The 14181-nt window shown below is 38.6% G+C and overlaps 2 protein-coding genes across 4 annotated transcripts in view; one reads left to right on the top strand and one right to left on the bottom strand.

Moving 5' to 3' along the window:
* Positions 1-13261, top strand: part of sema4ab (sema domain, immunoglobulin domain (Ig), transmembrane domain (TM) and short cytoplasmic domain, (semaphorin) 4Ab) — a 34841-nt gene extending 21580 nt beyond the window's left edge. For all 3 annotated transcript variants that reach the window (XM_059556759.1, XM_059556758.1, XM_059556757.1), the window contains 14 exons: positions 4135-4295; positions 4893-4952; positions 5076-5174; positions 6052-6157; positions 7650-7772; positions 7904-8031; positions 8169-8350; positions 8452-8596; positions 8989-9178; positions 9268-9383; positions 10088-10248; positions 10388-10476; positions 11807-13168; positions 13227-13261. In XM_059556759.1, the coding sequence (XP_059412742.1) occupies positions 4135-4295; positions 4893-4952; positions 5076-5174; positions 6052-6157; positions 7650-7772; positions 7904-8031; positions 8169-8350; positions 8452-8596; positions 8989-9178; positions 9268-9383; positions 10088-10248; positions 10388-10476; positions 11807-12645 (2399 nt within the window). In that variant the 3' untranslated portion in view covers positions 12646-13168; positions 13227-13261. The remainder of the gene's footprint in view (positions 1-4134; positions 4296-4892; positions 4953-5075; positions 5175-6051; positions 6158-7649; positions 7773-7903; positions 8032-8168; positions 8351-8451; positions 8597-8988; positions 9179-9267; positions 9384-10087; positions 10249-10387; positions 10477-11806; positions 13169-13226) is intronic.
* LOC132144884 (uncharacterized) overlaps positions 1-14181 on the bottom strand; it is a 199482-nt gene that overhangs the window by 75538 nt on the left and 109763 nt on the right. The gene's annotated exons all lie outside the window — the stretch shown is intronic.

Here is a 14181-nt window from a genome sequence, read left to right as displayed (position 1 = left end):
AAGACAAAGTAAGTTTTGCTAAAGAAAGGTACAGAGGTACAGACACAGTGGGTAGTCAAGCACACTTCCAATCCTGCAACCTCTGCTTGGTCACATTGACATTTCTTTGAGTCAAGACAAAGTACTTCTGCATTACACTGGGTCAAGGAGGTTTTAATGTTTTGGGTCATTATGAATGAACTGGTTTGCACTGAGCGAATGCGTCATTTCTCAGCCGTGTGCTGACTGTCACATCCACATTTCTTTACAACCGTTACAAAGAAGAGAGCAGCTGATACGAGGAATTACAGGACTTTAGTTCGGTGTAATTCGCCATCACGTGCTGCCAATGAGCCAAGATTTACTTGGAAATTTCTCTTCCTTTCCCCCCTTTTGTGACCAGAACATTAAACAGTTTAGAAGACCGTATCTCTTTTTTTTTTAATAACCCTTCTAATGTATCATTTGTTTTTAAGCAGATTGTAATTTCCTGAAAATCAGTGGTTTTAAACCCGTTACGAAGCTTTTGACACAGGGTCAGGAGGTGTGGATTGTGAGGAGATTTCTGTGGAGCTCCAGTTCCACAGAAGTCGTCATGTGTCGTGTGAATACTGGTTGGGTGGAGGAGGTAAAGCAGTGCTGACGTTCTTCTTCTCGCTCCGAGCTCTGTTTGGAGAAGACAGCTGGTATGCTGCGGCTCAGCTTTAGGATTAGCCTCCCCACGGAGCCCAGTGTTTTCATCTCAGGGTCATGACAGCGAGCGGGGAAGGCGTTCACATGTCCTCGGCAGAATAAGAGCTGCGGCTAGGGCAGGAATGTGTTGATTTTAATGTGACTTCGAAGTTAATAAGCTTGCTTGTTTCCTGTATGACCTCACTATCCTTGCTGTCGGCGCTTTTCTGAACGCTCTGCGAAGGCCCGGATAGCGCTGTGTGTTTCTGCAAACATTGGCAGGAGCTTTTCAGATCTGAAATAGTTGCGTAACACCACTTCCACCCCCCTTCTTTCCCAATTTGTGGGTGCAATGAGTTTATTGGATCCACAGAGTTGTGATGTCCATTTATTTAATTGTTTTTGCTGCTAAAGATGGCAGACCTTTAATCAAATCAGAATTAATTGGTGTGAAATGTATTGAAATGACCAATTACATTAATAATATGTACAGTATTTTCAGATGGATGTTTAGCTTGAAGTTGAAGTCACATTTAAGGAATAAAAAAAAAAATATATATATGTATATATTTGGATAATATAATATAAATGTGGATAAGATTTTATAAAAAACATTCTTCAGCCATTTCATAAAAGATGCAATCAAATTTTACATTTGTTATTTATTCATTAATTTAACGCATAGAGGTATTAAGACATTGGAAAAGCAACATTTTCTCCTTATTTTCTCTTATTATTTCCTCTCTAACGCTGTGGTTTTTTGTTTTCAGTTTAGGTATTGAACTATGCTCATATTTGACCCGAGCACGTTTCCTGTTCAAGAGCTGACATATTTACTGATGCTAACAGAGAAGCAGTCACTTTTTTTGTAGATGTAGATTTTACCCACTTATCTTTTAAGACATCATTTATAGATATGATATTTAGGTTGACATTGTTTACTAAACCGCTTACAGTTTCAGTTCTTGAGAATTACATAACACATAGCTGTTTATTCTGAGGTCTGTACATCGTCTCTTCACGAACCACTGCCTATTTATTTTGTCTACTTAACAACATACGATTATCGTGATTTAAATATGAACAAAGTTCCATGTGAACAGTTAAAATGAAACTAAATTGAGAGTTGGCGTTACTGTTTTGCATGTTTCGAAACATGTTTCGAAAGGAACATTTTAATAAACGTTCTATTCATCATATATATATATATATATTGAGGTTTCCACCTAAAAAAATATATAAAGTAGCACAACTGATGTTCAACATTGATGAGAAATGTTTCTTGAGCATCACATCAGCATATAAGAATGATTTCTGAAAGATAATGTGACACTGAAGAAAAATTCAGCTTTGATCATAGGAATAGATTACATAAAAAAAAAAATTCAAACAGTTATTTTAAATGGTAATAATATTTCACAATACTACTGGTTTACTGTATTTTCTTAAAACAAACGCAGCCTTGGTTAATATAAGAGACTTTTCAATCCTTCTTGTTTAACACATAGCATCACTGCCTGAATGCATGCTTGTTTTTGCATGTGGTTAGTCGCACGTCTGCTGAGGCATTTCAGCTTTAGCCATCTTATCTTAGTCTAGACTGAACCTGATTGAACTGAGATGTGGTTTTCAGGGGAAGATCACGTTATAGAAACCAGTTATTGGCTGCTATGGCAGGTTTGAGGCTCGAGAAAACAGTACAAACCACATTTAAATGTACAAACATCAAACTTGAGGTGAACCAGCCACTTGGGGGAAAAAACCCACTGCTGCAGTGTAAGTCTAATAAAAGTCAAGCAAAAGCGCACCATACGTTTATGACTCTATGTTGTCTATAAAGAATGAACAGGAAGTTGTAGTTCTCTTTGCACGCTTCACGAATTGACTTTCAAAATTACAGTGTCTTTCATCTGGGGAGATAGACTTCCTGTTGAATTATAACTTGAGGTTTAAAGAAAGATTTTATTATTATTATTATTATTATTTTATTATTATTGATTAGGTGCATCCAAAACAGTAACTATGCTGAAACAAAACCATAATCAAGATTTTTTTTTTTTCACATTTCATAAGTAGTCTACCACTAATATTCTTTCTCATAGCACAAACCTCAAACCCTGAAATGTAAAATCAGCCTATATTTGACGCATCAAGTTGTTTGATAAACTAATCTCTTCATCAGAAAACCTGCGGACTCAAATTCGCACAGAAGCATTGCATCATTATCATGAGAACTGGGTTTTTGTCTTTTGCCACAATTAATAATCAGTTTTTGCTGTGGAGGCTTGGCTGCCCCTGCTGTCAATAATTTGATCTCAGTGTCTCTCATTACTGCTGAGCAGCTCAGTGTTTGTTTATAGTACATATGAGAATCTGATGGCTACTTCTTAAGAAACCAGTAGTTTTGACAAAATTCATGTGACTCTTGTCATAGTTTACATCTACTGGTATTTAATATGCTTGGGAAAATGTCTTAATCCAGGAGTAAAGTCATTGTATATGTACCAAACATAGCTGTTTAGCTTGCAGTGCTGTAATGGTACTACTGCTGTTATAGACTCCTGTAGTCATAGCTGCAGTACTTTAGATAAGATTCACCCATTCAACTCAATACACTTGTGATCTGTTCACATCATGATGAAGAATTATCTGTGTTTTAGAAGGAAATTACTAGTCTTTGAAAGCACAAATATAATCTGTTAACTTGACTCAGGTTTGAAAATATAAAGCAGGGTGTTAAATACTTAACAGTGGTAACTATTGCCATGTTTCCTGATTATCTCTGCCCAAGGGAAACGTATACAGAGAGAAAAGTAAAGGTCCAAATACTGAGCCCTGTGGAACTCCACACTTGACATGTTTTTGATTTGACATTTCATCAACTTAACACCTCAGAATAAAATAATAATGGCTTTTGGAAAATCAGGCTTTATGATGGATGGTTAAATAGGAAAAAAAGATATTTTTTTAATTGTTAAATTATTCACATAATATGCATTCCATCCCTTAACCCCCAAAAACTCTGTCATTAATTACTCACCCTCATGTCGTTCCAAACCCGTAAGATCTTCAGAACTGAAATTAAATTTTTTTTTGATGAAATCCGAGAGCTTTCTGACCCTGGACAGACAGCAACACAACAACTACATTTAGGATCCAGAAAATTAGTACATTGTTAAAATAGTCCATGTAACATCCTTAGTTTTATAAATTATTGATAAAAGTAAGCCTTACAGATGTGACGGTGAGTAAATAATGACAGAATTTTCATTTTTGGGTGAACTATCACTTTAATGATCCCAAATATTAACTTAAATGTCTTTGTCAATTACTAAATATGATTTTATATTTTGTTATTCTGGAAAATACTACTCTTGCATTGGTAATTAGTGGTAACTATACAATAAGACTGTAATTTGCCATTATGTTTCCAATTATGTTTCTGCTCTTTAATAGCTAATTTTCTTTTCTGCTGCGTCACAGGTAGTCCAGGTCGCTCCCTCAATGTCTTCACAAACCCTGATGTTTACAACACCACCACGCTGTTGCTTAGCGGTGACGAGGGCACTTTATTCATCGGCGCTCGTGATGCCATTCTTTCAATTGATGTCAGTCAGACTGATCCGATGACCATGAAGGAGAAGGTCAGTGAAGTTCTGCTTTAGGACTAGGTATAACCAATAACCAAATCAGTGTAATGGAAACCAACATAATTAAACATAAACATGCTGTTTGGTCAATGCAGCATTCAAGCGGTCTCCTATTTTATAATATAGTAACAGCTTTCACAGCAAATTATTATTTGTGTTGCATAACAACCCATTCATGTCAGAGACAATAGTGTTTTAATTTATACAATATTTTATATAAACAATAAAACTCTTTTGTGACATGTGACTTAAAAATGGTCATATCATTCAGCAAGATCTTTCAAACATTTTCGCTTGAATAGATTAAGCTAAAAATAATTTTGTCTATAAATATTAGCTTTTTTTCTCACTGAAATAGATATATTTTGTGTTATATAAGTTTTATTTGTTAACTTTTATTTGTTTTAAGTAATCAGTGTTCTCTGAAAATTAAAGTGATTTAATATGCGTATGAGTTTGCACTTATTTATATGTATATATTTTGTAGTTAATGTTTTCTTGCAGCATTTTAATAAGATTTTAAACAACTAAATATCAGCTTTGATATACCCATGTGATGAATCTGATCCATTTTTCACACCCAAATTTTAGCTGGACTGGTCTCCGTCAGAAAAAGATCTCGCTGACTGTGCCATGAAAGGCAAAATGAAGGTATGGGAAAAACCATCCGCTCTCACTGCTAAACGATCTGACCTTTTTGACCCTTATGTTTAACTTAACAAAGTATCTGTCTTCTTAAGCTGGTGTTTAACCGAACCCCCTTTCCACCCTCAGATGGATTGTCATAACTTCGTGAGGGTTTTGCAAGTGCTGAACTCCACCCACATGTACGCTTGTGGAACGTTTGCCTTCAGCCCCCGCTGCATCTACATCGTAAGACAGACAGCATCCATCTTTCCACTGTTATTTTTGCCCTTGGTTTACTCCTGTTAAACCCCCTTTTTCTTGGTTTGCAACAAATGATAGACTGAAAGTCATGCATTTCCATTTCCAGTGGTACAAAAGCTGCATAGAGTTCTAATTATATGCAGGATTTTCATATTTACATTAGAGCTTTTCATATGTAAACTAGAGCTTCCATTGTGTAAAAATATTTAAACTTGTGGCTAAACTGTATGCAACCACCAGACCGCATATGATGTGCTCTTATTAAGACTTTTGAGTACAGAGTAAAAAAATGCATTGTTTTGATGCATTCATTATTAATTTATTTTAAAACTTAACAGCTGCTTCAAAATCAGTTTAAAAGTTCTGTGTGTTTGGCACTAGGGGGCAAATAGCAACAATTTATTTGAGATAGTGGAAACCTGCTATACTGTCTAAGGGCACAAGTTCATGTAGTGTCCCCTTGCACAACTTTTTAAAGTAAGATTTGATTAGTTTACGACTTAGGTGGTTTTCAGTTCACTTTAAAGTTGGAAACCTGCGTAACTGTCCTTCACATGCCACTGAGCATTTTGCGATCCTGTCATGCGAACACTGTCTTAGTGCCTCTTCCTCATTCTGTGCTTTCATGAGTGTGAGAGGAAGAAGATCTGTGTGTGTGCGTGTCTTGTGGGAGATGTGCATGCTGAATAGAAAGCTTTCTGAATAAAACCCCCACAGCCTGTGAAGGATTGGATTGATTTTCTCAGTGTGTCTTCAGAACAAATCAGTGGTGCTGAAAATGTGTTGTGAACCTTCTCCTAGTCTAATTCAAGTTGTGATCAGTGTTTTAATGCACATATGCTTTATGTGCTCACCTCTACAGAATTCAAAGACATTATCCATGGCTACAGGCCCCAGTGGTAAGCCAGAAGAAGGCAGAGGCCGCTGTCCTTATGACCCGTACCAGAGGAACACTGCCATAACTGTGGGTAAGAGCCTGCTTCAGTCAGCATTCACACTGCTCACATGAGCAGCATTAGTGTTGTGTAGGAGAAGCATTGCTGGAAGTTATGTTTCAGTGCTGAGCCTGTGAAAACACATCACTATAAACACATTTCTGTCAGTTTTAGCATGTTACTGGATATGACAGTGTTAATGTATTTGGTTTTGGCAGACTATATATGCTGTATATAAGCTACAGAATAAGCAGAGAGCAATCAGCTTGTGATGTGTAGTGCTATTGCTAGCAGATTGCATTTGAATCATCTATTAAATGACATCTAGAATTTCATAACTGAACTAGATATTTATACAACAGACTTATACAACAAACTTGCATTATAAATGAATAGAGCTTTGTTTATATTCTAATGTCTTATGTTCAGAGATTTTTGGTCCAATAACAAATATATTTTTTGATAGACTTGGAAAGAAGGAAATTACTAGTCTTTGAAAGCACAAATATAATCTGTTAAATTGGCCCAGGTTTGAAAATATAAAGCAGAGTGTTACATACGTAACAGTGGTAACTATTGCCATGTTTCCTGATTATCTCTGCCCAAGGGAAACGTATACAGAGAGAAAAGTAAAGGTCCAAATACTGAGCCCTGTGGAACTCCATACTTGACATGTTTTTGATTTGACATTTCATCAACTTAATTTTATAAAAGTGAGTGCATGCTGGGTAATCACAAGAAATTCCAAAACAAATTTAATTTAATTAACATTTAAAGAATTTTAGTACAGAATTGGAGAGTGAAATTACCCAACAAAAGGAAAAATGTAAGTGTCAGTAAGTGTCACTGTTGTAGTGCAACATAACCCAAGTGTTGCAGTCCTGCTGATGCTGCTCTCACAGGTTAGTTATGTGTGGTGTGAAAAAGGTTGAAAAAGGTGTGCCACAAAGAAGAGTAGAATGAACGAGAGAGAGAGAGAGAGAGAGAGGGGCAGATTTCCCCCAGTGAACAGACACCATTAATCCTCTTGCTCTTAAATCCTAGTGTTGATCTACCTATCTTTGGATTGCCGACATATGACTCTAGACATGAGGTCTGAGAAGGTTCACTTCACATTTACCTCTCCATCAGACAGACCTACAGCCATGCATGAACCTCAGTTGATCTGATTTTCAAAATGTCCACACATGCATGATTATTTGGCCTAATATTACCTTAAACCCTTGCTATGTGGAATTTAAAACTTTAGTGTGTGTGTGTGTGTGCGTGTGTGTGTGTGTGTGTGTGTGTGTGTGCGTGTGTGTGTGTGTGTGTGTGTGTGTGTGTGTGTGTGTGATGTTTGTCACTGACTTTGTGAGGCAAAAATGTGAGGCTGGAAGTGTATTAGTATCCAAAATTTAGCAAATATGAATATTCACAACCACAAATGGTTAATACATTTTGCTAGATCCTAATGACTAAGATTATTAATGAAGGATGTTTGTATGTGATTTAGCACAATATAATGTTTCTTTGTGTGTTTCAGATGGAGAACTGTACACCGGAACAGTGGCAGACTACAGGGGAACTCGGCCGGTGATTTCACGCCACTTGAGCGAAGGCAGTCATGTAGATGTGAAACTGGATGATACACTTGGCTGGTTAGAAGGTAAGAAACATTTTTTTTTGGTGGTGTTTCTGCTGCCACAAAAGCAAAGAGAGTTAGATTTAACTAATTCTGATTTTGCTTTACTGTCTACTCATAACGTACACTGTTTTCTATTCACTACACTATTCCAGATCCTACATTCATCCGCTCCACGTATGTTCCCAGTGAGGAGAAGGTTTATTTCTTCTTCAGTGAGACTGGAAGAGAATACGACTTCATTGACAAGTTAACAGTGTCTCGTATTGCCCAAGTTTGCACCGTAAGAATTGTTTTAGATGCATTTCTTGTGTTAGTCAACTTGTTGTTGCAAGCATGTTATCAGCCATCAAATTCAAATGAAAGATTTGTTGCTTTTATTAAAATGTCATTCTAAAGGAGGTGTAAATCTGTTTTTAGAGTGATGTGGGAGGCCAGCGTACTCTGCAAAAACGCTGGACCACCTTTGCCAAGGCTCAGCTGCTCTGTCAAGCTGGCCAAGAGCTGCCATACAACATCCTGCAGGACATTGTCACCCTTTCACCACCAGAGGGCACGTCTGAGGACGAAACTCTATTCTATGGGATTTTCACTTCTCAGTGGTGAGGAAACATAATTGAAATAATTACTCTGAAAGGTGTTGCTTTTTCCATATTTGAAACTGGTGTGGATTTATTTTATAATTAGCTTTTTTTTTTTTTAGGCAAGTTAACTTGGGTCGCTCAGCCGTGTGTGCTTTCAGCCTCAAAGACATTAAAAAGGTGTTCACTGGACATTACAAGGTTCTGAATCGGGACACTTTAAAATGGAGCACACGGGTACAGGAGCAAATAGCCAGTCCTGGAGAGGTTAGTGTCACGAGTGTCCTGAGAGGACCCTTACGATGTTATATTATATTCTGCTCAAATGTCAGAAATTAATACATTTATTCAGCAAGGATGCATTCAATTGATCAAAAGTGATACTAAAGACATTTTACAATGTATTTCAGATATATCAGCAAATCAGCTTATTAGAATGATTTCTGAAGGTGATATAGTAATGATTCTGAAAAATCAGTCTTTGCATCACAGGAATAAATTACATTAAAAAAAAAAGTAATAAAAATTTTAAGATGTCAGGATTTTAAGATTATTACTGTTCATGTTGTATGTTTGACATGATATTCTCTGATTCTCTGGTTCTGTTTTCTTATGCACTTAAACCTAACTGTTCAAATCATTGCTGTTTATCTCTGCAGTGTGGCCTCCATAATGCGTCGGACAACACTCTCCGCTTTGTTAAGGACAACTTCCTGGCTGATAAAAGTGTTCAACCCGTCAATCAGGGCCTGACATTGGTGTCACCTGATAAGAGCTACAGTAACATTGCAGCTCAGAGAGTCCGTGGAGCACGCGGCAGAGATTACACTCTGCTTTACCTGCTCACGGGTAAATCATTTTTAATTTTTTGTAATGCTTCTTAGTTATCCCCTCATGGATGTTTTCCCCTTATATCACCTTTACTGTGTTCCCTGTAGAGTCGGGCTTCCTGCACAAAGCTGTGCTCTTGAAGAACGGAGCTCACATCATTGAGGAGATACAAGTGTTTGATCAACCTCAGCCGGTCAAAAACCTCATGCTGTCAGTCTCAAAGGTACCATCACTTCAGAGATCAACATCTGTGTGTGTGTGTGTGTCTGTATTTAATCCATTTCAGACTCTGACACAATCACACATTAAATCAGGTTCCTTGGTTATGTCCCCTTTGGTGCTAATGTTGACATCTGGTTTAAATATCACAGTCACTGGTGAGACACCGATGGTGTGTTAGACCACTCCCATCACACTGCTCAGCCAATTACAGGCCAGCTCCTCGTGACAGACATTTGGACATGTCTTTATTCAGTTTTTAATTCTGTGGATTGTTTGATAAAGAAACGGAAAGTGTGCAGTGTTCAAATGGGTTGTGTGTTACTGACCCAGCCGCTGTAGCATGCAGGCCTGGGTTCACTGGCCTCAGCAGTCACTTTTCCTCAGAAACTGAATTTGATCTGCAAGAGGTTTGCTAGTGTGGTGTTTATTTGCTTAGACCTTTGTTTGGAAGCTAAAGGAATGACCCCAGACATGCCTCATGTTAAGACTCTTAGACTGGTATAGCTATAGAAGGCCATCAACCGTGAAAGCACAGATTTTCTGAGAGCTGTGTACCTTTTCACTGACTGTTTATTTTTAAATGAGCATCTATAATATAAAAAGTGCTCCTAGTTACAGCTTCATCCTCACTTAGTAGTTTAATTTACTTGTGAATCTGCAAGAAAGAGTGTGAAGAGTTGAGTGTGAGTGTTTGTCTCTGTTCAGGGTGCAGTGCTGATAGGCTCTTCAGAGGGAGTCATTTCAGTGCCCATGTCCAACTGTTCATACTACTGGAGCTGTGCTGAGTGTGTGTTAGCCAGAGACCCCTTCTGTGGCTGGGACCCTGGGATGAAGCTCTGCACAGACATACACACTCACAACCATCTGTAAGTATCACCACAGCCAAACATATTCATACCGAAATAAGATTTCATACCTAAGATTTCAGCATTTGCACTCATTAGGTTACATCAAAAAAACACGTTCAGAACCGTTTTTAATGTCTTTTTTCACTCCTCTTCAAAGTGTCCAGGATGTAGATGAGGGAAATGTGTCAGCACAGTGTACATATGTGACCCCCAGGTCACGTTCAGCCCAGTCCCGAACCCTTTCAGGTGAGTGCAGGTCATGTATATAATGTTTAGTATATTATATAATATTATAAGTATATAATGTTTAGGCATCTGTATATACATATATAAATGATTTCTGATCCACAAGTCTCATGGTTAATAATTTTTATATGTACTATATAGTAATAGTTTCTATATAGTAATCATATATGACATATAATTAATTGCATTTGCAATCTTATTCTTGGCTAGTTCAGTAGAAGTCAAAAATATATAATTTTCATGACCTTGTGACATCCACAGAATTATTTTAATTTTCAAGCAGGTTTTATAGTGTTTAACCGTTAAAATTATTTATAAAATTAATATGGTTAATAAAATTTATCAGAAACTGCAAACCAACATTTTGTCCCAAACTAGCCAGCCCATACTGAGTGGTAGCATAATTAAGATCAATTAAGATATGAAGTTACTTTTAAAAGTAATGCATTACAATATTGCGTACTCCATTTAAAAACTCACTATTTATTTAAAGTAATTTGGTGCGTTACTTTTTGTCACCTGGGCTTGGTTTGCTCATTTGTTTTTAATAAGAAAGAACCCCAAGGTTATATTTTTGGCAACTGTAAAGGCCCTTTCATACCAAAAGTGAAATGAATAATCCTCAGTCTGAAGGAAGCGCCTCTGCACTTATTCCCCATTTCTTGAAACATTGGGACAGGAGAGCTGTCAGTGAATAAATGGGAAAACAGTAACTGGCATTACTCATTTGGAAAAACTTAGTTGATATTTTGTCATTAAAGTAATGTTACTTTACTATTTACTTAAAAAGGCAGTCTGATTCATAACTCAAATGCATTTCCCCCAACACTGTTTGTGACCTTGACTTTTATTTTGGAAAATTCATAAAAAAAGCCTTTAGTGAAAAAAAAAAAAAGTGAAGTGACATTCAGCCAAGTATGGTGACCCATACTCAGAATTTGTGCTCTGCGTTTAACCCATCCAGAGTGCACACACACAGAGCAGTGAACACACACACACACACTGTGAGCACACACCCGGAGCAGTGGGCAGCCATTTATGCTGCGGCGCCCGGGGAGCAGTTGGGGGTTCGATGCCTTGCTCAAGGGCACCTAAGTCGTGGTATTGAAGGTGGAGAGAGAACTGTACATGCACTCCCCCCACCTACAATTCCTGCCGGCCCGGGACTCGAACTCACAACCTTTCGATTGGGAGTCCGATTCTCTAACCATTAGACCACGACTTCTTATTGATGTGCTGATCATAGTGCTGGTTTAACTGCATGCCTGTGTTGCTGTCTTGGTGTGGTATGTATGCTGACCCCTGACCTCCTCGACCGTGTGTCCTCCAGGTGAAGTGGTGTCCGTGTCTCTAAACGAAGTAGTGCACCTGCAGTGTCCGGGAGCATCACACCTCGCCAAACGCTACTGGGCGCGTCTCAACAGCCAGCTCTCGCCCAAAATCTACATTCAGTCGGACGACGGCGGCCTCAGCTTTGTGGCGACCCCGTCCACCCTGGGACCTTACCTGTGCCAGTCTGAGGAGAACGGCTACACCCAGACACTGGGCGTCTACCACGTCAAGCAGAAGAGCAGCCCCACCGTCCCACCAGCCACCCCGAACCTCCCACACAGCACCCCGTCCACCGAAGCGGGAATTAAAACCTCCATCTTCACTACCAGACTCATCACACCTACACAAACAGAGCCCAGGACTAAACCAGACGAAGAAGTGGATCCTACAGACACACCCAAAGATTCACCAGCCTCCTCCACTCACAGCAGGAGCTTTACTCGCTCGCTTGGCACGGAAAACCAAGAGTCTGGTGAAACCCACCCGCAAACGGACAAGCCCAGCTACTTTCAGGAGCTAGTAGTGGTGTCCGTTCTGTTAGCTCTGTGCATCAGCGCCTTGCTAACCATCGCTTTTCACAGATTCGGGCATTTTTGTCATAGCAGGACTGTCCCGCAAACTCCTTCCTCTCGCAGGGACGCAGAGAAGGGCGGAAGTGCGACGCCCCAGGAGAGAGAGTCTCTCAGAGGACACTCGCCTCGGTTGGAAAAGCAGAACGGGCAAGCTCCTAACGGACAGTCCCACAGCGCTCAGGCACATAACGGCAAATCTCCCATCATGCCGAGCAACAGCATGCTGAACAGCTCAAACGGTCACCTTCCCAACACACCCATCTGACGCACTCGTCTGCTTCTGTGGGTTCACTGTAAACCTCGTTTCTGAGCCAAACTGGGCTTCTGCTGCATCGAGCCCTGTCGCTGAACCACTTCGCTTTCCAAAGGGGGAAAAAACTGGTAAAAACGGCACATCGGACCTTTTTTTTTGAGCTCTGAGACTCAAAGATCTCCAACTGTTGGTACCACAGTAGTGTACATTTTTCAAGTTTGTTCATATTTATGCTGTAATTTATGTGACAACTGCTTGTTTCAGTCTAAAGTGCATCAGATTTTATGACTCTCTGAAATCACATGTATACAAGATGGTCAGGTTAAGATTTTTATTGATCTCTTCGACTGTTTTAATTGACATCAGAAGCTGTTCAGTCAGCTCAGTTCAAAATACACTTTTTAAAGAATATTATAGTACAAACTTTGATGGACCTTAAAATTAAAAGATAATAAAGGTTTCCTAAGAGAGACGGCTGATCATCGGCTACTTTCAACTTCAAAGACTTTTATTTACCATTCTGATCAAATGTTGAGTCTCCTGTGCTCTGTCTGCATTGTTCAGAGTTGCTGTATCGCACATCTCTTTTTTAGTCTCTGCCTTTGTTACTTATTCTTATCTATTTGCAATTTTTGAATGTTAAGACGAGGTATAATGTGCGTTTTCTTTCTTTCAGTTCACCCAAAAATTACATTTTTCATATTTATTCATCCTCAGATTGTTGGGAACCAAACTGTTTTGGTTCCGTGTGAGTTAATATCCGAATCTTCATTTTTGGGTGAATTATCTCTTGACTGCAAAAAAAATGAAGCTTTCAAAGATGCTTTTCAAGTGGTTTAATTTAAATAAGTATTTTGTAATGCATAAAGTTGTGCTGATCAGTAATGTGCAGGTACGGGTAGATGTTTCTCTATCATTCATATTTCAGCGTAACAATATCTCAATATAAATATAATAGTCAAATGTGTTATTTCAGGACTGTTACAGACCTATGTAGCTAGATTACCTCGTTCAGTATTGACCACTTCACCCTGCCCTAATGACAAAACACAGGAACTTCAACGCTGGAACTGAGAAAATGACTTCGAAGGATTTTGGGGTTGAATTTTGTTCTGTTTTAATATTCGAAGCACTGGGAGATCGTTGAGCCAATCTGTTACAAGAAAAATCATAGTCAAAAGAAACTTGATTTTGTGTTTAAATATAATGAAAGAAAAATAGCAGTTGTGATTTGCGTTTGCACAGCAGTATATTGGGCCTGATTGTAGCTACATTCACTAAATTGGGAGTGACCTGCACCTGTTTTTTATTCTTTCCCAGCCTGTGGTTTGTCACTGAATGGTACTGATTTGAAGTCTTCGTTCTGGGGAAATCACTTGTAAATTGTGATACTGCCAAATGTGTGTTTTATAATCAAATGATGGAGAAATGGTTCAGTCTAGTGATTCAGAGAGTAGTTGGATAACTGAGTCCAGTCGAAGCCCAGTATGTTAAGCCTGGCACAGGACTAGATTAAATTCTCCTGCACGTCACTGTTTTTGAAAGATT

This window comes from Carassius carassius, chromosome 8 (genome assembly GCF_963082965.1).
Source record: "Carassius carassius chromosome 8, fCarCar2.1, whole genome shotgun sequence".
Lineage (NCBI taxonomy): Eukaryota > Metazoa > Chordata > Actinopteri > Cypriniformes > Cyprinidae > Carassius > Carassius carassius.
This window is presented reverse-complemented; position numbering and strand designations above follow the sequence as displayed.